This window comes from Arvicanthis niloticus, chromosome Y (assembly GCF_011762505.2).
Source record: "Arvicanthis niloticus isolate mArvNil1 chromosome Y, mArvNil1.pat.X, whole genome shotgun sequence".
NCBI classification, from domain to species: Eukaryota; Metazoa; Chordata; class Mammalia; order Rodentia; family Muridae; genus Arvicanthis; species Arvicanthis niloticus.
This window is the reverse complement of record NC_133431.1, coordinates 8,207,887-8,232,389: the sequence shown is the minus strand read 5'-3', so window position 1 is coordinate 8,232,389 and position 24,503 is coordinate 8,207,887. Positions and strand designations below refer to the sequence as shown.

Sequence of the window (24,503 nt, the reverse complement as noted above, 5' to 3'; positions counted from 1 at the left end):
GTGGACATCCGGCAGCAATCAGGTCCAATTTCTTCGACAGGTAGGCCACTGGTCGTCGCCAGGGCCCCAATTTCTGTGTCAAGACCCCCTTCGTATATCCCTGTTTCTCATAGTTATCCAGATGTACCTTGTACTCAGTGGTCCACTGGTAGGATTTTCTTCCGGTTGCCCCTTGGACCCACGCTGTCTTCTCACTCAGGGGTCCCGGTTGGCGGGTGAGAACCGAATGCTGGGCGCCGGTATCGACCAGAAAGGTGGCTGGCTGCCCCCCCCCACTTGAAGGGTTATCCGGGGTTCGGGGGGTGGGGCTCCTGACCCTGACCTCCCTAGTCTTCTAGGTTTAAGAGGGAGGTCTGCGCCGGCCTTGGCCTATGCGGGCCCCTCGGTCTCTTGGGGCAATCTTTTATCCAGTGGCCCTTTTCCTTGCAGTAGGCACATTGATCTCGATCTATTGCTGGGGCTCTCTTTTCCCATTCTCCCGGTTTCTGGCTACTCCCGTCTCTGCCCTGTTACTATAGTGGCCATTATTTTACTAAGATCTCTGTTGCGTTTCCTATCTCTCTGGGCCTCTCTCTCTTCTGTTTCTCTCCTCAACCTCTCCTCCTTCTCTTCCTGTGTCTAACTTCCTTTTAATATCTGGAGCTGACTGCCAGATAAAAGACATGATAAGGTGAGTGGCCTGGCTCGGATCCTCCAGGTCATATGGGGTATGTACCCGGTAGGCATCCTTCAGAAGTTCCATGAACGTAGATGGATGTTCCTCCGGTCCCTGAGTGACTGACTTGACCTGGGCCAAATTGGTGGGCTTTTTACCTGCCCCTAGGAGACCCGCTACAAGCAACTGGCGATAGAGACGTAGGCTGGCCCTACCTGCAGCCGTGGTGAAGTCCCACTAGGGTCGCTTCAAGGAGAAGGCCTCCTCAATTTCAGCCGGTATCTGGGTGGGGCGTCCATCTTCGCCCGGTACCTGTTTCCGGACCTCCTGGAAGACCCTCTGCCTCTCCTCAGAGGTGAGGAGCACCTGTAAGAGCTGCTGACAGTCATCCCAAGTGGGCTGGTGGGTAATTAAGACAGATTCAATAAGACTAGTCAGCTTGGAGGGATCCTGTGTAAAAGAAGGGTTATTGTTCTTCCAATTATAAAGGTCTGAGGCAGAGAAGGGCCAATATTGGGGGCGACCATCGTTCCCAGTTCTCAGCGGGAGGGCCTGTGACGACCCCGGGGGTTCCCTTCGACCTCTAATCCGACCCGCTACCAGAGAGAAATCGGGGTTCTCAGGGGACGCTTCCTGTCCCTGCGGAGGATCTACCTAGGAGGAGGGGGCCCCACCTGCCGTCGCAGACTGGCCCTCCAGTCCCTGTTCTCCATAAGGAGGGGGGTCCTCAGTTAGGAGATCAATAAGAGGGCCCTAATCGGATGGCAGGACTGGGGGACATTTTTTCTTGTCCTCCCTTTGTTTGACAAGGGCAGGGTAGAGGGCAACGGGAGAGGTAGCAGGAGGGGCAGTTGGGACTATGGCGGGGTCCGGCAAGGGAGGTAGGATCGGAGGGGGAACGGGAGAGAGGAAGGGTTTTACCCATAACGGCGGGTCTACCACCAGCGACTCCCAGGTGATGATATATGAAACCCGATCCGGGTGTCCGCCCGTTCCAGGATTTATCACCCTCTTTTTAACCTGCCGAATAATGGAAATGTTAAAAGTACCATCACGAGGCCACCCGACTGAAAAGATCGACCACTCGGAGGTACAGAAGATCTGCCATTTGCCTTTCTTGACATCCACGAAGTTGTTGTGGGCCACACCGCGGACCTCCTTGAAATGCTGTAAAGTCAAACTTAAAGGGGTGACCAGAGTCTAGCCCATAATTTCTCCCAAAGAAACACTTAGGACTAAATAACAAATGACAAAACAGAACACAAACACAGACAAACGCGCTGCGCGGCTTCGATGCAAGAATGAAACCAAAAAACCTGAAGGGGTTTGAGAAGAGGTCGGAGTATCCTCTATCTCCAGAGACACGTATCCGCAGGTCAGGGGTGGAGCCCCAAAAAGTCCCATGGACGCCGTGTTTTCAGACTTTCCCCCAGGACATATCCTGGGGGTGCGGAGGAGGAATCTGGGTCCGTCAACCCTTCCTAAGTCCGCCGGAATTACAGAGCAATCTAGCTAGATCGTACGGAAGACAGAGACAGAGACGGCCGTCAGACAAACAGATAAAGACGAGCTGGCCAGCTTACCTCCCGAAGAGGGGTTGGTGGTCCTGGGGAGGGGTCTCTAGAATCCCGGACAAGCCCCCAAATGAAAGACCCAGGCCTCAGGTCTTTCGCTCTGAGAGACCCCCGTCACCAAGACACCGAGACCAGGTATTCGGATGCAACAGCGAGGCTTTATTCTTCCAAACGGGTACCCAGACGACAGCGTCTCCCTGGAGGACTGCCGTCCGGTGGTCTAGGGATTGGGGTTTTTATAGGGGTTCAGAGCAGGAAGCAAGGTTTACAGAAGCGAGAAGCATGGTTACAGGGCTCTAATTGGACAATTCAAATAAAGCTGGGTTCAACCTAGGGTCAACACCCTGTTCCAGGAACGAGGTGCTCGGGGCAGTCTCTATTGTTCTTTGGATCACCTGGTGTTTTTCTGGGTACTTTCCGTCCCCTGCCTGGGGCCAGGTGCACTGTTTTGGCACTATCTTTGACCTGCTCAGGGGCCCAGTATTTTTCCAGCCTTGCAAAACAACTCTGCTGAGCAAAATAAATCTGCTGAACAAAACAACTCTGCTGAACAAAACAACTCGGCTAAGCTGGGGTCTTTCAAACTGTGTAGGTTGACAGCTCCAGAGCTGCCCGACATACCAAGTTCGGGCATAGGCCTGGGTGATTAAAGAAAGACTGAGATTTGGGTCATCCATTATGAGAGAATGCCAATGCCTTTACTGAGCAGGTTCAATATATACACCCAGCCAGGGAAGGAAAAACAGAAACTGAGGAAAAAACAGGAACTCGATTGGGGGCAATAAGATGTCAAGTGTAAATTCCCTTTCTGGGGCATCAACCTTCAACAGGATGTATTGTTCTTACAAAAACTGCAGAATGTTACTTTGTAGAATGTTCCTTTGCACATGGAAAGTCTCAGCCAGGGCACAGCAGCCCTTCAGGGTACTACAGGAGATGACTCCAACAAAACCTCAAGAAACTGTGAGTGCTGAGTTTCCAAAGTGCTCCAGAAACATCACTGTTTGCTGACATCAAGCATATTCTGTCCCCACTGTAATTCTTTTCTAAAGCTACACTCTCACATAGACCAGGAGGGTCTCAAATTCATAGCAATCCTCGTACTTCTGCCTCCATCATGCGAGAGTTAAGGCAAATTCCATCATTTCTGGCTGTTAACAAGACTATTGAAATTGTATTGGTTCACTCTCTTCAGACTATCCTACACCTTTACAATTTGCTGATTTTAAGAACTCAGGCACTACGTTAATTGTGAATTTTTAGGAATGAGAAATCTAAGCCTTAGTAATGTTACATAATTCCTACAAAGATTACAAGGATATATTGTTAAAATAAGCAGAATTGAAGACTGAATCCAAAGTTTACTGAGTAGTAACAAGTGGTGGAATTCGCTGTAGCTCATATCCACAGTGAGCGTGGAGTTGAGTGTTAGGTCCCTTTTACAGAAAAATTAGGATTAGCCATTTTAAAAAGACTGAATCTCCCAATCCAAGAAGAAGGGAGATCTTTTAATTTTCTAGTGTTTCCTCCATGTCTTTCTTCAGTGTTTTGAAGTTTTCATTGTACAGGTTTTTTATTTTTGAATGACAGCATGAAGAGACAAAAATCTCTCATTTTACAGAACCTCAAAGCAATGCCTACCTAAGAAGCTGTTAATTGATTTATAAAAAAAATGACAAAAGAAACTATGCCACACTTCTTAGGATCATAAATTGAAAGAATTTGAGAAGAAAAATGCTGTTAGTGAGCAGTACAGTCAATATAAGAACATATTTATTTTCTACTGATCTCAGTGTCTTTTTTTAGTGTTTTAAAGTTTTCATTGGGCAGATCCTTCATTTTCTTGGTTATGTTTACTTCTAGTCTTTATTGTTCAAGGTTTTTATGAATAAGACTGACTTGAATCCTTCTTGTTCAGTGTATCTGTTACTGGAGCTAAAGGAAGGCTGCTGAATTCGTGTGTTTATTTTCTATCCCTCTGTTTCCCAGGTTATGAGAGTTATTTTGGTAAAGTCATTAAGTTCTTTCACTTACAACATTTGTAAACAGGGAAACTTTGACTTTTCTTATTTTCATCCCTTTTTAATGCCTAGTTCAGGCTTCATGCACGATAGTTAGCAGTAGTGCAAAGAATGGGCACCTTTGTCTTATCTCTCTGATCTTAGAATGCTTTGGTTTTTGCCATTTCAATATATATATATATATATATATATATATATATATATATATATATATATATATATATGGAGAGAGAGAGAGAGAGAGGAGCCAGCCCTAGTAATTTAAGCTTTATTCCCTCAGGAAAATGTCTGTTCAGTAACATCTCTAATCGTTGGCTGTTTTTGGTAACAGCCCCATGGGTATCTGGATCCAACCCTGTCAGTAGCTCTAAGCACTGATTCACAAGGGCTGCCTGCCTCAGTTTACCCGCCACATGGATGCCAATGTCGGTCATCAGCAATGGTAAAAAATAGTTTACTAATAATTTAGAAGGAAATTGAATTTCAGCCTAATTTTCTGTGTATTTTCTTGAATGTATTACTGCACAACATGTGTTCCTTGTGTTCATGAAGAGATGGACCACCCAGAACTGCAACTGCAGTCATGGACAGTTGTGAGGAAAATTACTTTTTCATTTGTAAAACAAAACACTGAACAAATAAAGCTCCCACCAATGCCATTAATATACAAAAAGAAAATGTAGCTTTTAATTTCTTACCTTTTTATACCTGAAAGAAAAAAACATGACAATGCCTTTTTTTAGGGGGGGTGTGTGTTACTGGAGTCTCTGTCATTAGGGACTATTATGTTATTTAAAATCATTAATATACTGGTAAAAAAGAAGAAAGGCTAAAATTATTTTCTTACATAATATGTATTTAATATGTGGAAATCATAGAATTGACTTGAAACACTCAATCTTTCTATAAATATACAAGAATTGACTATCCATTAAGAACTAGAACTCACTTAGCTTCTCCATACCTGCCTTCATAACTACAGGAAGCAATTTCAGCTTTTGAAAGAAAGACTCAATTCAACATCTTTGTTTAGAACCTGAAGTCTCCCCTACCGATGAATCTGGTGTATCTGAATTAAAATAAGATTTAATCATTATGTTAAAATTTATTTTCCTTAAAATTTATTAAAGAAATATGGCTTCTATTATTTTCAGGAACAAATTTTTAAGTTTCAAACACCTACATGAATTGCAATTTTTTTCTATAATTAGTACAAAAACTAGTAAAATTCTTTTTTTTTTAACTCTTCAGCAATAGTTAAGATAAAACATGTCACAATAAACTCAAACTGTTTTATCCTATTATCTTGTAACATACATTCCCTGGGGTCGGCAAGGATGAAAGTGGTGAGGGAGATGGAGTCTGTCCGCCTTGCCTTAGGAGAAGCATGCAGCTCACTGTAATAGGAAAACAGTGAACAGACAAGAAGTTTTTATAGAACTTAAAACTAATATGTTACAGAAATTTCAACTTTCTGCCAGCCATTTGATTAAACAATAACTTACTAATCATTTTTAGAAAATTTGGTTTCCTATTCCTCCTATCCAGAAACTAAGCCAGTGTAACTAGATAATCTCACCTATACACCACATCCATACATGCGCACACATAGATACGCAGAGTATGTAAATATTTCATATACTATAACGAACCTCAAGGGTTTTCTTTTATACATATCAGGTGAAAACAGTCCAGATGCTCAGCCCATTTGCTTTTTCTTTATTTTCTGTCTCAATCTTCTTAATTATGTGATTTCTAAAGAATAAAAGAATTTAAGTTAATGTATCTGACTTGAAAGCTTAAACTACAAATTCGCTGTTACTTACTGTTTCTCATCTAAGTTCTAGAAAGCTAAACCATAAACATTATATTTGTTTGAGCAAAGGATAATTCTTGTCCAAACTAAAGACATGAACATTTTCTTTGTTTTCTTGTTTTTCATCTATTTTCAAAATAGGCTCTAAATTTTCTACCATTTCCATGGTCTTCTACTGACATTTATCAAGTACTGAAATTACAAGAACACAAAGGCACATCCACTGGTGTTCTGTAACTTTCTCTACAAGATTAACTAGAACCTATCATCTATAATATAGGAGTTGTCATTTATTTACTATGTGAATAGCATATGTTTTTCATAAAATGAACAATACGTTTTTCCTGAGCATCTGCTCCTGGTTTTGCATTTGCTTTTTATAGAAGCCGTTTTCTAACACATTAAACCCTATACCACCACATATAGGATTGAAGTCCTGTATTCAACCACAAATCAGCTGGCTTGTGGGGAGCAGACAGAAGGTGACTATCATCCTTGCAGCCATCTTGAGCCATCTACCCTGACAAGAGACTTGATTACAACAGCCTACAACAGCTGAGCACACTCTGATAACATCTTGGTTTAGATACCCAGGATCTTTTCTTGGGTGTGTGAGATTAAAGGTGTGTGACTTAAGGGCGTGACTTAGAGATCAGATTTAGAGACAAGACCTAAGGGCATGGCTTAAAGGTATGACTTAGAGGCGTGGCTTAGAAGTGAGACATAGAAAAGGCGAGAGGCAGACAGAAGAAATTATTATTAAGAGAAGGAATTAGGAGAGTACAACTTGGAGTACAATTATGAGTTAGATTATGGGTAGGAATTCGGCAGAGTAGGAATTAGGCATTGAGGAAGAAGACACTTGGACTAGAGAACTCAGAAGAATTATCAGTTATTAGGTACTTGGCACTTGGAGGAAGAACAGAGAATTAGGCATTAGAGTCTGGACAGGGACACTCAGGCCACGCCCACACCGTCCTCTGGCCACGCCCATAATGACATCACCGCACAGAGTGACAGGTCAGCTGGAGGCCTTTAGCATAGGTCTTAGGGCAGCTCAGGGCAAAGGATGGGGCTGAAAGCTGATTTGCATAAATTAGTTCAAATTATAATACAGCTCAGGGCAAAGGATGGGGCTGAAAGGAGCTGATTTGCATAAACTAGCTTAAATTATAATACAGCTCAGAGCAAAGGATGGGGCTGAAAGGAGCTGATTTAAATTAATTTGGTTGAATTATAATAGAGCACAGGGCAAAGGATGGGGCTGAAAGGAGCTGATTTGAATAAATTAGGTTAAATTATAATATAGCTCAGAGCAAAGGATGGGGCTGAAAGGAGCTGGTTTAAATAAATTAGGTTAAATTATAATACAGCACAGGGCAAAGGATGGGGCTGAAAGGAGCTGACTTGCATAAATTAGCATAAATTACAATAAAGCTCACAGAACTCAGGAACTGTAAACTCCATAGCCACTGAAACCTCCCACCACAGCCTGACTCCGCCCACTTCCCTCATCCAGGCTCCTCACACATGCACAAGGCCACGCCTTTTGCATAACCCCACCCACACACGCCAACAGGAAAACAGTGTAAAAAGACCCCACCCAAACAGGCCTGGCCCCACCCACAACACTCACACCGACTCCTCCCACACTTAACAGGCCACGCCTACTCCATAAACCCCGCCCACACGCATAAAAGGATCTCAGAATCTGTAAATACTAACAGGATTCCTCTGGCCCCGCCCACAGTGCCTGGCCCCGCCCACTTACATCGACCTGACTCCTCCCACACTCAGGTCACCACAGCCACGCCCCATAAACCCCACCCACCCAGGAACTGTAAATAAACTGGAATTTACACTGACACCGCCCCCCGCGCTGGCCCCGCCCTCGGCTGGCCCCGCCCCGGTCGCCATGTCTCACGCGGGCGCCGCGTTCCTGCCTCGGCCTCGGCCCAGTTCGGAGCCGCAGGAGATACGAAGCCGGATAGAACCGGATCCGGGCGGCCCGGGGTGGGCGGAGCCTCGGCTCACCGTCGCTACGCCCCGCCCACCGCTTCCGTCCGCCTCTGCTGCCGAGGGCGTCTGTGACGCACTTCCGCTTCCGGGGAGGGCGGGGCTGCCCCTCCGGAAAGGAGGCGAGGCCCTTCCACCCGGAGACGTGGCGCCGCTTCCGGCTCCCGGTCTCCCGCGAGGGCACTTCCGGTCAGGCTCACCTCTGACCCTGCGGGACGGAAGCAACGCTGTTTCCGGTAACCGGGGGCGTCCGCGACTCGCGGCCGTCACACCCCCCCCCCCGTCCCCGTCCCTGTCACTGGGTGTGACGTCAACGCGCCCGGCTGGAGGCCGTACCGGGATCCCCGCGGCTCCCGGCGGCCCCGTCGCGTTCTCCGTGACGTCACAACCGGCGATCAGGACCCGCTCCGGCCCACGGCGGCGTCTCCACAAAACCCTGGTGGCGCCGATCGATCCCTTGATTCCCTGCGGTTCCCGCCTACACGGTCGCGCAGACCGTGACGTCACAGCCGGCGACGAGGACCCGCTCCGGCGCACGGCAGCGGCCGCGCGATTCCCCGAGGTCAGTGGCGACGGCGCGCGATCCCGTGATGCCCCGCGGAGCCCGCTGACCTCTCCGCGGGCTTATGACGTCACAGGGAGCGCGACTGAATCCCGCGAACCCGACCGCGTCCTGTCAGCGGCCGCACCGGGATCGTCGTCGCCGCCACCGCCGCGGACCCTGAAGGCGTCGCACTGCCCGTGACGTCACAGCCGACGACGGGGTCTGCCGGCGGCCGCGGCTGCGGTCTATATCGTGATTTCCTGCAGCGGCCCCGGCTCTGTCGATACTAATCAGGTATCAATAAACAGTAACCAATCAATAAATCGTGCCGCAGGCCTTTGTTCCAGCACTCGGGAGGCAGAGGCAGGGGCATGACGGTGATGGGATGACGATGACGGTCAGTAATCGTGATAATCGGTAATCAGTACTAATCAATGACGAATAATCGATGCTAAAAATGATCAGTAACCATGATAACCAATGATCGATAACCAGCAGCTACTGCCAATCAGTAATCAAAGCCTATCAATAATCCCTAATCAATTATCGATAATTAATAACCAATGCTGATCCATAATTGACCACAGCAGTCAATGCAAATCAATAGTCAACTTGGGAGGATCCTAATATAAATATAAAATGTGCAACGAAATATGAGAATAAAATTATAATGAAGTAAAATGCAAAGTATAAAATATGAGATAAAATGAATAAAAACATAAAATAAAATATTAAATACGAAAAAATCTAAATAAGATAAAAATATAAAATATAACGAATAAAAATGTAGTAAAGTAAATGAAAATGGAATAGAATAAAGTATAAATATAAAATTAAGTAAATGAAATAAATAAAAATATGAAATAAAATGTAAAATATAAAATATAACATAACAAATAAATAAAATAAAATATAAAACAAGCTATAGAGAGACAAATTATTATTATTTATTATTATCAATATTATGACGTACGGTGAAGCACAGTTGGTCAAACAGCATCTGACAGGAAGTGACACGTGTAGTATAATATTTAACAATTTTATTTCCGTTACACAGCCCGGTGTAGAATTAAAAGTCCGATCAGATTTTTATTTTAAATATTTAATTTATTTTATATTATATTTTGTATTTGATTTCATATTTTAAATCGTTTTAAAATGATATACTTTTATTTTTATGTTTTATATTTTATATTTAATGTATTTTACATTTTATTTTGATTTTATATTTATATTCATAGTATGTTTCATACTTGTTTTATATTTTACACTTCATATTTTATTATATATTTTAAAGATTAAATTTATTTCTTTTTTTATATTTTCTTTTAAATTATATTTATTTTTTATTTTACATTTTACATTTACATTATATTTTACATATATAATTTTTTATATTTTATATTTAAATTTATATTTTACTTTATTTTTTATATGCTATATTTGATGTATTTTGTATTTTTTTATTTAATATTTTATATTTATGTTTTGTATTTTACATTTTATATTTTATTGTATATTCAAAATTTTAGTTTATTTCATATTTTATTTAATATTTATTTCTTATTTTATATATATATAATATATCATATATATAATTTATGATATTTTGTATTTTATACTTAATGTCATATTTTAAATTATTTTATATATTACTTTACTTTTAGTTTTTTATTTTCTATTTTCTATTTTATTTTATGTTTTAAATTGTGTTTTTTATTTACATTTACATATATATTATAATTATAGTTTGCATCTTATATTTTAATATATATTTAAATTTTATTTTATACTTTATATATTTTTATGTTTTATATTTTGTTTTTATGTTTTATTTCATATTTTATATTTTATATTATTTTCTATTTTATTTTGTTTTCATTTTTTAATTTTATATTTTATATTTGATGTATTTTACATTTTATTTACTTTTTATTTAATTTTCATTATATTTATATTATATTTTATACTTATGCTTTATAAGTTACATTGCATATTTATTATATATTTTAATTTTAAATTATAATTTTTATATATTTACATTTAATTTCATATTTTTTATTAGTTAATATTTTGTTTTCTTTATTTTTTAATTTTATGTTTAATATTTTATATTTGATTTATTTTATATTTTATTTTATTTCATATTTTATATTTATGTTTTATATTTTACATATATTTGAAATTTTAAATTTTTTTATTTCATTTTATATTTTATATTATTTCATATTAATATTTATATTATATTGTATGTTTTAGTTTGTATTTTTTATTATTTTCCATTTTAATTTACTTTTTTTAATTTTGTATTTTAAATTTTATATTACCGAATTTTATGTGTTGTTTTATTTTATTTTTATTTTATATTTTATATTTACATTTACATTGTAATTATCGATGTTTTATATTTAATATTTTTTCCATTTTAGTTTAATTTAATTTTTAATTTTATATTTTAGAATTTATATTCGATGTATTTTATATTTTATTTTTATTTTTATATTTTATGTTTTATGTTTTATAGTTGATGCATCTGATTGATGAATTCGGAGACGTGGCTTCATCATCTCTATCGATTTTCCGATGATTTATTTCCCAGCCGACACAACATGGAGACAAATCCATAAGGGACGAGGTGAGGCCCTGAGACCCTGGCGGACATGGTTCTCCAAGGCAGGCGGCAAAGAAAGCACTAGAAATTATTGATTAATAATAATTAGGTATTATTTCAGGGGGTCCTGCGAATTTATACACATATCTGAATTTTTGTTTATTATACACATATTTATATGTATTACAGACATATATATATATATATTACATACATATTTATACTACAGACATATTTATATATATTACAGACATATTTATATTACAGACATATTTATATTACAGATATATGTATATATTACAGACATACTTATATATATTATAGACATATTTACATATATTACAGACATATATATTATAGACATTTATATATATTACAGACACATTTATATATATTAGACATTTATATATATTACAGCCATTTACATATATTACAGACATATATATTATAGACATATTTACATATATTACGGACATATTTACATATATTACAGACATACTTATATATATTACACACATATTTATATATATTATTGACATATTTATACATATTACAGACACATATATTATAGACATATTTATATATATTGCAGACATATTTACATATATTACAGACATTCATATATATTGCTGCAGACATACACACTAGACATACTTATACATATTATAGACATATATATTATACATATTTATATATGTTACAGACATTTATGTATATTATAGACATATAATGTGTACAATAAACAGATATTCAAAAATGTGTATAAGAAACAAATATTCAGATCCATGTGCCGTAATATATATAAACATGTCGATGAGATACGGATGTTCAAGTATGTGTATAATATATACTAATATGTAAATATATGTAATGTGCATAATATATATAAGTATGTAAATATATATATAATGTGTATAATATATGTAAGTATGTAAATATATATATAATGTGTATAATATATATAAATATATAAATACTTTTCTAACCATAGGTTGGCATTACTGGAAATAAAAGATACGTGAAGAAATAATTATATCTTTTAATGATGAAGAACTATTTAATTCAATTTAATTTAATTTTTAATTTTTAAATTTCAATAGGGAATGCTGGGTAATGTTGGGAGCAGGGAGACGAGGTGGGCAGGAAGAGATGATCTTAGCATCCACAGACAGACATAGTCAGGACAGAGGTAAAGCTGCCTCCGGTGTTTAGTACAGTGCTAGGGGAAAACTGTGATCATTGCATCTGGGATAACAGACAGTGTGGTAGATCTATAGATAGCTTACCTGTGTCCTGGCAGGTAAAGCATGTGGTTGAACAGGGACTGTCTGCCCAAGTGGGGCTGAGACACAGGGATGAGGCAGGAAAGGAAGGGCAGGTGGGGATTGTCTATCTTACCTATAAGATGATGCACAGGGGGACAGGCAACTTCCACTGGTATTCTGTCTCAGAGTAAGTGCAACTGATATTGGATCTGCAATAACAGATAGTGAGGTAGGTCTTTGGACAAAGTACCTTTTCTACTGAAATGCATAGCTTGTGGTTGAACAGGAGCATCTTTCAATAATCAGGACCTCAGGCCAAAGATGAGTTTGTAAAGCACAATCAATTCTGTTTCTGAGAGTGCACAAAGTCCACTTGAACAAACATCCTATGACAATCCCCCCTTGTCAACAGCCAGTCAAGGTACAACTGCAGGGTTAAGCTACATATTGATAACTAATACACCTTACAGAGAAAAAGTTAGTCTACCCATCATGTTTGTCAGATGATTTTGCCCCCTTGATTGGTTCCTGCAGATTATGCCAGTCATGTAGTTTTTAAAATACTAAGTTGCTGACCTGTATGTTAATGCCCCAATCTTGCTGTAACTACAATAAATACTCAGTACCTCTAGACTCTCAGTTTCGATCTCACGTGAGGCTGACTGGTGAGAATCCTTATTACAGAACTCATAATAAAGACCTCCATGTGTTTGCATTACAACAGGCTACATGTTGGTCTTTGGGGTCTCTGTGACTTGGACATAACATCTTAGTGCATTGACCCAAGACCCTCAGGACTCCCAACTAAAGGATTGGAAGGCCAGTTGTTAATATCCACCATTCTTTTTGGGTCAGTGGCTTATCTGCCAGATTTGTGTCTCTGTGCGTTGCTTTTCAGGTTTTTCTTGAGTATCTGTGGAAGGAGATGACTAAATTGAATGTGGAACCCTGCTACAGTGGATACGCTGGAGAGTCGCAGCCCCAAAGTGCTTCGAAGATGTTCCAGAGCCTGGTATAGTGGACAGTGTGCCTCTGGTCTTAATTTCTGGGAAGGTTAGAGCAGACTTGGAACCCTGCTACAGGGCTCACAGCTGCCATCCTGCCTTCATTTTCTCCTCTGTCCAAGTGGAGGAATCTGCTGGGTAGCTTTTACCGCCCCCTTGTGGCTGTCTATTTTGTGTGTTGCAATTTGTTATTCTTTCACTGAGGAAATTAGACAGACTCCACCCTAGTCAATTTAGTTTCTAGCCCCACACCTTGGGTTAAATCCTTAACAACAGGACCTAGACCCATTGACTAGTCCATGACAGAGAGCTCTTTGAGACAGCATCCAGGGCAAAATCAGGCTCTGCCTACCTTATTTTACAGGGTAGAAAGAAAAAGACCTCATTTCCCACCTCCTGAACTACACTCTGTGCAGTTCATATGTGACTCTATAATTTTGAACTTGGAGCTGTCATAAGATGAAGATTGTTCTTCATTGATTCTCACAAATTTAGCATATCTTTATTGGATCAGAGCCCCTGTTCTTTGCTGGTGGTCTTTTCCAGGTCTATGGGGCAATATCCTTCTCTCTTCACCTTCCAGCTGTTTTAGCCACATCTTTGGTAGCACTCCCTCGGCAACCCAGTGTTAAAGACGCCTCACTCCAGGTCAGCACAGATTCTGAGCTCCCCATTCCAGTGTATTGTAACTGCCCGCAGCCACAAGTCAACTGGGTTCACCTGAAAGGGGGGCTGGGAATTGAAGGGGGAAGGAGGGTGAGAAGAGATGAGGCCAAGACAAAGTTCTCTGATCAAGGCCCCAAGCTTTAATGTTCAGCTCTCAATTTAAAGGAGAAGACCCAACCCACAACCCCTCCTGGTTTCAGATGGGTGGGATAATCCATAGTCCAATCCAGTTCACGGCCAGAGATGTCTCAAGGCAAGCCCAGGGGCAGTTCTGCTTCTGTGTTCTGGGCAGTCAAGGTGGGTAACTCCACCTAGATCCTGTCACTTGACCTTTTTGTGGTAAACAAGGTCTCTTCAGGCTTACTCATGGTGGGGGGATGCGACACGCTACCTCGCCGATAAGGAGCACGTCACACTCAAGATTCTTCTGACAGCGTCTTTTATTGTTACAGCTCTTTTAGTTAGAAGGATGCAAGATGGAGAACAAAGGAAGGACCCCAAGCCCCAGAATGTACTGACTTATATACTATCAAAGAGACATGATCTGTCCTCATTGGCTTACAGACTGGGGTCTCATTTACATATCCACTGATAGTACTTTCAGCGGGAAAATTCGTGCCTACGCGTGCGCACAGCTGCAGACACCAAGGCCAAGAAGAACCAGGAACAGGAAGCCAGTGCCATCTTCTAATGGCGAGCGTATAGCTACTTCAGCAAACGCAGCATGGCTCCTAACAGGGGGAAGGGTACAGTGTATCCTTCGCTGCTCTGAGTTTTCATTGGCCACTCCTTCAGTCTCTGCTCCAACTTTACCTCTGCATTTCTCTTAGGATAAATTTTGTTCTGGGTGTCTCCAGTGTTGTGGTTGAATCTGATCCTTCAGCTTTCTTCTCATTCTCCCATACATTCCCCATTTGGACTCTGTCCCTAAATCACATAAGATACTGTGCACACCTTTGCTGTTCAATGCTATGCTATTTTCCAAACCTGGTGATTTTATATTTTTAACTTTATTTATTCTGTTTTTGTTTTTCTAGACAAGTTTTTCTGTGAAGCCCTTACTGTCCTGATTGTAGATATAGAAACCACATAAGCCCCCTTACATGCTTTTGTTAAATAAGCACATGCTTTTGTGCTGCTCTTTATTCACATCTTTCATTTTGAAATTCAGCCTAATATGTAGATTATATTCTATTTCTCTGGATGGCTTTTGCTCATGTCATCAATATTATCTAATGTTTCCGAGTCATTGAATTGCAGGTGTATTATGTCCTGCCTATCTCTTATGTTTGTTGTGAAATTTTTGAATAAATAAGTGTATTATGGCTGGGTGCATGAATATGAATATCATGTGTGCCTAATGTTTACTGTTGTCAGAAGATGGCCTCAGAACTCCTGATCTTGAAGAAATGACAGGTGTTGGTCCACATGTGTATGCTGGACATTGACCACTATTATGTGGAAGACCAGCAAGATCTTTCCACTCCTAAGCTATGTCTCCTGAACTGCATTCTTTATTTCTGATCAACATATACATTACTGCCGGGCGGTGGTGGCGCACACCTTTAATACCAGCCCTTGTGATGCAGAGGCAGTATTTCTGAGTTCAAGGCCAGCCTGGTCTACAGAGTGAGTTTCAGGACAGCGAGGGCTATACAGAGAAACTCTGTCTCAAAAATAAAAAACCAAAAAAACCAAAACATACACATTACTAATATTTTCATCTGTCCATTTTAACTGTTTAAACATACATTCCCTTTTAGTAAAATTTAATTAATGTTGCTGTTTAAAGTGGCTCATTTTACGTTTATGCAAGATGAATACAGAACTGCAGTGAACTTATAATTCTTTGCAGGAACTACAGTAAAGAACTGTGAGTTCATTGTATCATTTTTTTCCTGGTTTATTTTTGTAGCAGAGTGAGGTTCTTAACATGTACATTTTGCTGTCCTGAAACTCATTTCATAGACTGTGCTGGCATCCAGCTATATGACATACACCTGCCTGTACCTCTGCGATTAAAGACATGAGTAAATACACACAGCTTGCCCATCACTTTTGTAGTTAGTAATTGTTCATACAGCTTTTCAGATGTGTGCTCAGTACAGTTGATCTGTTTCCCCCTGCATATCCCTCTCAATTGCCATTTGTGTTGCAAGGCTATATCCTATTCTAAGGGTTCAGAAGTGATGCAGGTGAACCTTATATTTCATGTTCCTTCTAAACTGACATAGTGATTATATTATAATTCGAGTGTCAGGAAATAAGTGGAGGAATCACCTGAATTATATGATTATATTGTCTAGGAAGCACACATTTACTTTGTAGTGATGTCAGTATCAGGCTTTGTGTTGGACACATATGTGTGATATTTTAGGATGCAGTGACTTATGATGATGTGCATGTGAACTTCACTTCAGAAGAGTGGAATTTGCTGGATCCTTCCCAGAAGAATCTCTACAAAGATGTGATGCTGGAAACCTACTGGAACCTCACTGCTATAGGTAAGACTGTGAATTTTCTTTTGCTTTTCAAAATAAGGGAAAAATGTTTCTTGAATAATGATGATCATCTCTTATTTCAATAGAGAACAAGTAATACTGAGTTGAATAAATTAGGTTCATTGCTGTGAAAATTCAGTGTAACTTGAATTTTGCCTAATTCCAATACCATATCATTTACTTTCTGGTACCGTGTTATAGGCTATAATTTGGAAGACCATCATATTGAAGAACAATGTCAAACTTCTAGAAGTCATGAAAGGTAATTTTAATGTTTAAGCTGATATAAATATGGTTGTGAGGAAATTTGTATATGATCTGGAAGCTCTAAAGTAAAGCAAGTGTGTAAAATATCAGTTCTTTTATTGTAGCTATGATTATAACAGTCTCCCAAAACTATGTACCTCAATGTCAGTTATCTGATTGGTGTTTGCAAGGCAATTCCATAAGAGAAGGAAACAATGCCTTCAGTGATTCCTTCATTTGATTTGTATCTCCATTAGAACTATGTTGTGGAACTACCAATTTGTATAGTCTCATTGAATAGTGATAAACATGTATTCATAACTTTCTAATAAGCAAATAGTCCATGATAAAGTTGGTGATGCTCATATTCTTGTAGTGAAACTTTTAAGTTTATTGTGAGGTCAGTTTATGAGAGTCAAGAATGTCCTGGAGGAACATTAATCATGTCTACAATGAACAAAAAGTCAATGTGTGTGAATTCAACGTAGAAAACTTTCATTTGTTCGTCCTTTTTTTGTTTTTTTTTTTTTGTTTGTTTGTTTGTTATTTTTTTTCAGGACAGATTTTCTCTGTGTATTCCTGGCTGTCTGGAACTCACTCGGTAGACCAGGCTGGCCTCGAACTCAGAAATCCGCCTGCCTCTGCCTCCCAAGTGCTGGGATTAAAGGCATGCACCACCACCGCCTGGCTTGTAATTCCTTTTTAATGGGTGTATCCATTGTCAGAATGAATGAAACCTTGTGAGCATAGAGATACTAAAAAGAACAACGTGCCTCTATCTACTTCAGAACAATGAGAAGATATGTAGTATTCTGCCTTTGGTAGACATTCTGAATATGATAGATGTTTGCAGTTAATTGGTTTTCTGACTTTACTGGGAATATCCACAAAGTCACACTGCAGAAAAACTCTGTGGGTACTAGATATGTAAATTCTTTTGTTAAACCTTGGTTCACAGTGCTGCTGTGGTGTGATGCACATTGCAGAAAAATCTGAGAATGCATTCAGTGTTTTAATGCTCTGAGTTATCACATATTTCTTATGACATGTTAAAAACATCAAAGTGATAAATCCTTATGATCTGAGTGTTCTTTATTATTAGACCAACTGTAAAATTTATTCATATTGGTAAAATGATTGATCACGGTAATGAATGTGGTAAAGCTTTCACATATGCCCATTACTGTTGCAGGCATGAAAAAAGTTATACTGGAGAGAAACCTTATGAATGTAACCAATGTGGTAAAGGCTTTACACAACAAAGTCATCTCCAAATTCATGAAAGAACACATACTGGAGAGAAACCTTATGAATGTAATCAATGTGGTAAAGCCTTTTCAAGTCACAGTCGTCTCCAAATACATAAAAAAACACATACTGGAGAGAAACCTTATGAATGTAATCAATGTGGTAAAACCTTTTCATGTCACAGTGGTCTACAATATCATAAAAGAACACATACTGGAGAGAAACCTTATGAATGTAATCAATGTGGTAAAGCCTTTTCAAGTCACAGTGGTCTACAATATCATAAAAGAACACATACTGGAGAGAAACCTTATGAATGTAATCAATGTGGTAAAGCCTTTTCAAGTCACAGTCGTCTCCAAATACATAAAAAAACACATACTGGAGAGAAACCTTATGCATGTAATCAATGTGGTAAAGCCTTTTCATGTCACAGTGGTCTACAATATCATAAAAGAACACATACTGGAGAAAAACCTTATGAATGTAATCAATGTGGTAAAGCCTTTTCAAGTCACAGTAATCTCCAAACACATAAAAGAACACATACTGGAGAAAAACCTTATGAATGTAATCAATGTGGTAAAACCTTTTCATGTCACAGTGGTCTCCAAATCCATAAAAGAACACATACTGGAGAGAAACCTTATGAATGTAATCAATGTGGTAAAGCCTTTTTATGTCACAGTAATCTCCAAATACATAAAAGAACGCATACTGGAGAGAAACCTTATGAATGTAATCAATGTGGTAAAGCCTTTTCATGTCACAGTGGTCTACAATATCATAAAAGAACACATACTGGAGAGAAACCTTATGAATGTAATCAATGTGTTAAAGCCTTTTCAAGTCACAGTAATCTCCAAATCCATAAAAGAACACATACTGGAGAGAAACCTTATGAATGTAATCAATGTGGTAAAGCCTTTTCATGTCACAGTCATCTCCAAATACATAAAAGAACACATACTGGAGAAAAACCTTATTAATGTAATCAATGTGGTAAAGCCTTTTCAGGTCACAATGGTCTCCAATGTCATAAGATAACACATACCAGAGAGAGACCTTATGAATGTAATCAATGTGGTAAAGCCTTTTCATTTCACAGTAATCTTTGAAAACATAAAAGAACACATACTGGAGAGAAACCTTAACAGGACTGCTATTAAGTCCCTCAGGCATGGTCAAAACTGCAGTAAGAACTCTGCCGGTCTCCAAAGTGTTATCAGTTAATTGCCCCAAGAGAGATAGTATCCAGACTTTCTCTAGCTCAGAGCACATTCCAAGAAGTAAAACAATTAACCAATGGTCACTAAAAGGGAATTAATGATTTATTATAGGTACATGGACAGAAGAGAAAACATTCCCTGGGTTTGTCTATGCAAAACTTCACTAATTTCTTAAGTTATAGTTTCAATCTTTCAGTGAACCTGTGGAGCTAGACAGCTGATGAATGTCTAGCTAGATAATTGCTCCTAATGGATATTCATGTAAACATTCTGTGTTGTAAACTTCTATTTCAATTTATGATTTGAATTTTGGTGTGAACTTGTGATGAACTTTGTGACATGTGATCATGTACTCAGAATGATGTATAAATACTGAAGACAAAGACAAAGGTAAAGTTAGTGAGTTAGTGAGTGAGTTAGTTAGGGGCCCTTAGTCCTTTCCTTTCCCCCTGCTTAGAAGTTTTCTCCCTTAGAATTTTTACTTTGTTAGAATTTTTTCCTTCTCCCCACTCAGGATTTTTTTTACCTTTCCCCTCAGATAGCTGCATAGGATACCTTTTACACTTAAATAAATCTATAGCAACTTTTTAAAGTGTCTTTTCTTCCTGTGATCTCAGACTAGCATGTTAGAGCCCAGCAGTTCCTGCTGAGATAGAACAAAGGCTACATTGCCTAATCCTCTGCTGTTAGGCTGCAGGTGTTAATCACCTAAGCCTGCAGTCTCTTACCCTCAGAAGAAGTTTTTAGGACTTTTTATAAGTTATCACCAGCATTTCAGTACAGGCCAGAAAGCCAGAGAGCCCTGAGACCCTCAGACTTTAATGTCATTACCAGAGTCTTACTCTGTGCCCCTGCCACTACCCTCTCAGAGCCAGGCTGGCTCCCTGTAGTACAGAACAAATTTGGGGCAATGAAAAGCTTAGGTACAGGCAAAGTGTCACACACCTTTTATCCCAGCATTCAGCAGACAGACATATGCAGATCTCTGAGTTCAAGGTTAATCTACTGAATAAGATCCAGGACAGTCAAGCTTAGGCAGTGAGATTGTTGAAAAATAGAAAGCTGGTGACGAAGTAGCAGAAGGGGCCATGTTCCAGCCCCAGCAGGCAGAGGAACTCAGGAACTTTGTCCATGTGGCTCTGCTTTTAGAGGCAAGAATAGAAGGGACAACTGAGACAATTGATGCTGGTTGGCTGTGGTTAGAAAATTAGTGGGGATAAAGAAGAAACCAGCATCACTGAGGTGACATTCTGTTAAGTGTTTTCTGAGAGGACAAAGAAGTTGTATTCCAGAGGTAGCCAAGGTTGTCCCTTGTGGTTCAGCTTGACTCAGTCCTATGTAAGACTCACCCAGGTGGCACTGGTTTTAAGGCATGAATGTTTCATGCAGTTGTAGCTAAGGCTTGGTACCATGAAGGGAGCATGAGAGAAACACAGTCAAGAATGTTTGTCACAGAAGAATCTAGCATGCTGAAGATGTAAGTCCCATGGAAGGAGCAGAAAGAACAGCAGCAGCAGTTGAGTGGAGTCAAGCAGAACCTAGTGTACTACAGAGGGAAGAGCTGGAGAGAGACCCAGCTTCTTTTGAGGAGCACAGAAGATCATCTGTGGATCCCAGATACTGGAACAAGAAGCTGTAATTTTGAAGTTACTTTGGCAACCCCAAGAGTTTTAGATTCCTGAGCTGTGGGATACATTCTCAGGGAAACTACTTTCAGGAAATAAAATCAGCCAAAGAGAAAGAATTGTGCTGCAGTGAGCAAGGCAGGAAGGAGTTGGAGATCTGAAGAATGCTTTGACATCAGACATGGAGATGCAGAGTTTGGAAATTGCCTTGCTGGCTTTTGGTCTCCTTTTGGCCCAGTATTTCCTCAGAATGGTGGTAAGGAATGGTGACCTATATCCTTTGAATTTGGATGGATCTTATGTGCTATATTTATGAACGTATAGGAAGTTACAGTTACATGATTAGAATGATCTCAGAAGAGACTTTGAACTTTGGACTTTTAACATTTATGAGACTTCTATAGATGATGAGGACTTTTTAATTTGAACCTCACATATTTTGTATTATGCTATTTTTAAATATGGTCTCCATACACTCATGTGTTTGCACAATCATATGGGGGCCAGGCAGTGGAATGTGGTAGTATAAATATGCTTGGCTCAGGGAGTGGGAGGAAGTTATTATGAGATGTGGCCTTGGAGGAAGTGCATCACTGAAGGCTTTGAAGTTCCACCCAGTGCAGAATGGGCCCTCCTACTAGCTCCCTGGCAGACAGTCTCTTCCTGGCTGCCTTTGGATCAAGAAGCAGAACTCTCAGCTTCTTCACAAGCATCATGTTTTCTTTTATGCCTCCCATGCTTCCTGCTATGATGAAAAAGAACTAAATCTCTGAAACTGTAAGCCAGTCCCAATTATCCTGTTGCTTTTATAGAAGTTGCCTTTTTCATGATTTCTCTTCATAGCAATGGAAACACTAAGACAGAAACCATGTGAGTGTATTTAATACAGTCAAGCCTTTGCACAATTTTCTAGTCTTCATTATCACGAAAGAATATGTACTAGAGTCTAAGCACGCCCCCTGTGACATAGGACATGCCTCCGAAGTCTTAAACACACCCCCAGAGTCCTGAACATGCTCCCTGTGACTCAGGACATGCCGCTCAGTCTTAAACATGCCCTCCTATGACTCAGGACATTCCCATGAGTCTTAAGCATGGCCCCTATGCCTCTGGAGTTGCCTCCTAAGTGCTAATCATGCACCCCATGTCTCAGGACATGCCCACTGAGTTTTAAGCATGTCCCCCTGTTTCTTAGGACATGCCCCGTGAGACTTAACCATACCCTCTGTGACTCAGGACACACCCACAGAGTCCTAATGGACATGTTTAGAATAATGAAGATTTTGCACACCTATGTAGTCTTCATCATTATGAAACTGTTCATACTGGACAGTGGTTATATACTGTGCCAAAGCCATTATATCATGGGGTCCACTGAGATCTGACACAAGTCAAACACAGGACAAGGTATATGATAAGAATTCATTGTAATCAAGTCACTGCTGATAAATCAGGGCCACAAAATTCCACTCAGAAGCTTATCTGCAATACTCCAACCTCACCCCCACCCTTAACCAGAAAGTTATATAGCTTCCAGAAGTCAAAACCACAAAGTCCTGTGCCAAGTTACAGTTAAAAATTTCTCCCAATCTTGATTTTTTCTTTTGTTTGTTTTACAGTATGTCAAATGATACAGAATGTAGGTTGTATGGTCTACACTATCAGTGTCATTTGTTCTTTTGTGGTTTGGAACTTGCATTATGTTTTGAGGAATAAAACATGAATAACAAAAATCATGGTTAGGAAAACTTGTTATGTTTTAGGTAAGAAAACATGAGTGCTGAAAGCTGATCAAATATTGTTAAATACACAGGTCCCCTATGACCTAAAATTTAGTTTGAATTTATGATTAAAAGGAGGTTGATAACAAAAAGGCAGTCCTTAGGGCAACTTTCTTTTGCTTCTTCCCAACATTTGTATATTATAGACATATTTGAATACATAGAAGAACACATATTGAAGACATATCTTACAAATGTAATCAGTGAGATAAAACCTTTTCACTGTCTCAACCTGAGCAAAAAGTTGAGGCTCGGGCTGCCCCGATTTTGGTTGGCCACTGTATCCAGGCCCAAGCTGCCTCTCAGGTCTTCAGGTTGGGGTTCTGCAAGAGAGAGAGTGAGGACAGACTCGAAGAATGGAGATCAGACATAGTGTGATTCAATCCCGATTATTCTTCAGTCTCTCTTTCTAGTCCAAGTCCCAAGTCTAGCTGTACTCTCTAAAGAGTCTCGCTAAAGAGTATGCTTCCTCTAAGTGTCTGATTCTCTCTCTTACTCTTCTGTCTGCCTCTCACCTTTATATGTCTCACTTCTAAGCCATGCCTCTAAGTCACACCTTTAATCATGCCCTTAGGTCTTGTCTCTAAATCTGATTTCTAAGTCAAACTCTTAAGTTAGACACCTTTAATCTCACACACCTTAATCTCACATACCCAAGGAAAGCCCTGGGTATCTGAAGCAAGATGTTATCTGAGTGTGCTCAGCTGTTGTAGGCTATTGTAATACAAGTCTCATGTCAGGGTATATGGCTCAAGATGTCTGCAAAGATGGTAACCGCTTTCTGCTAAAAGTCGGCCCCCAACAGGTCCACCTTTTAAAATTTTTTTTCAAAAGGGAAGGCTGGGAAAACTTAAGGAAACTATGCCTGTCCTAGGTTGGAGCAAAGGACCCCAGCTTCCCTTTCCCATCCTTGGATACTCAACAGCCCTTGGTTGAGCTCCTGTCTTAGGATGGTGAGGCCTCCCTTCTTTTAGGGGCAAGGGTCTCGGTATGCTCTCTTACCTGTCATTGACTATCCGGCTTAGCCTGTAAGTTAGGGGTTAATCCTCGTCAGTCTTGATGATACAGGTTTCAGAGTCCCTTACTTCCAGCCTGTAATAGTGGACCTGTATGGGTTTCATTTGAATAGCATCTCGTACAGAAGCCATCAGTTTGTTGAACCACATGCACACAAAAGACAAGAGATTTAATGCCTGAATAGTTAGTGTGACAGCAACACTCTCTTTTAGGGGCAACACAGTGTACATAAGTCTCTTCTAATCTGTTTATAAATGTCTTATATCAGAATCTAATACAAAACTTATCATAGCTTTGATCTAAAGAAAACAAGTAAGGAAATCCCTGTTCCTGCTCTAGTCAATCTCAAACCCAAACAACATCTATAGTAAATGTGGTAGTGGGTTTTCTCCTGGGTCTAAATAATCTAAATTCCTACTAAATCTAAAACAATCTAGTTCCCCACTAAATCATAAGTCAGAGAATCATGATTCCAATAGAGCCACCCTGGAGATTCAGGTGGTGATGTCTTCTTCAGCACTGATAACTTCCCAAATCAGGTTTACTCATTATCTGTTCCAGTTTGAAGACAATTGTGAAGCATCTTCATGTTTCCTGTGAAGGAAAAATATGCTCAGGGGATTTCTCCTCCCTGGATTTGTTATTGTTGTCTATTTGTTTAATCAGTCTCTCTGGCAGCCAATG

At 39.6% G+C, this 24,503-nt stretch overlaps 1 protein-coding gene and 1 long non-coding RNA gene across 4 annotated transcripts; one reads left to right on the top strand and one right to left on the bottom strand.

Annotated features, from left to right (window-relative positions):
• Window positions 1-4,507: 4,507 nt before the first annotated feature.
• On the bottom strand, window positions 4,508-8,095 carry LOC143437391 (uncharacterized). The gene is made up of 3 exons (XR_013106887.1): window positions 7,991-8,095; window positions 5,903-6,005; window positions 4,508-5,647 (listed from the first exon to the last, which is right to left on the bottom strand). It is a non-coding gene; the product is annotated as an uncharacterized LOC143437391 (long non-coding RNA).
• A 762-nt stretch (window positions 8,096-8,857) lies between these two features.
• On the top strand, window positions 8,858-22,827 carry LOC143437390 (uncharacterized). Of its 3 annotated transcripts, none has more exons than XM_076922219.1 (6): window positions 8,858-8,920; window positions 11,151-11,261; window positions 13,401-13,514; window positions 16,550-16,676; window positions 16,875-16,935; window positions 18,112-22,827. In XM_076922219.1, the coding sequence occupies exons 3-6, from the start codon at window positions 13,428-13,430 to the stop codon at window positions 19,154-19,156; spliced, it is 1,320 nt and encodes a 439-aa protein (XP_076778334.1). In that variant the 5' UTR covers window positions 8,858-8,920; window positions 11,151-11,261; window positions 13,401-13,427; the 3' UTR covers window positions 19,157-22,827. The 3 variants fall into 3 exon arrangements, with proteins under 3 accessions (XP_076778334.1, XP_076778335.1, XP_076778336.1); XM_076922220.1 differs by having other exon boundaries at window positions 8,858-9,023; XM_076922221.1 differs by lacking the exons at window positions 8,858-8,920; window positions 11,151-11,261; window positions 13,401-13,514 and having other exon boundaries at window positions 16,613-16,676; window positions 17,477-22,827.
• The last annotated feature ends 1,676 nt before the right edge of the window (window positions 22,828-24,503 follow it).

Excerpts from the sequence above, each read along its gene's own strand:
- LOC143437390 (XM_076922219.1), top strand. The coding sequence starts at position 13,428 with ATGACTAAATTGAATGTGGAACCCTGCTACAGTGGATACGCTGGAGAG. Across the intron at positions 13,515-16,549 it reads CGAAGATGTTCCAGAGCCTG|GATGCAGTGACTTATGATGA; the intron begins GTATAGTGGACA and ends GTGATATTTTAG. Across the intron at positions 16,936-18,111 it reads ACTTCTAGAAGTCATGAAAG|GCATGAAAAAAGTTATACTG; the intron begins GTAATTTTAATG and ends TTACTGTTGCAG.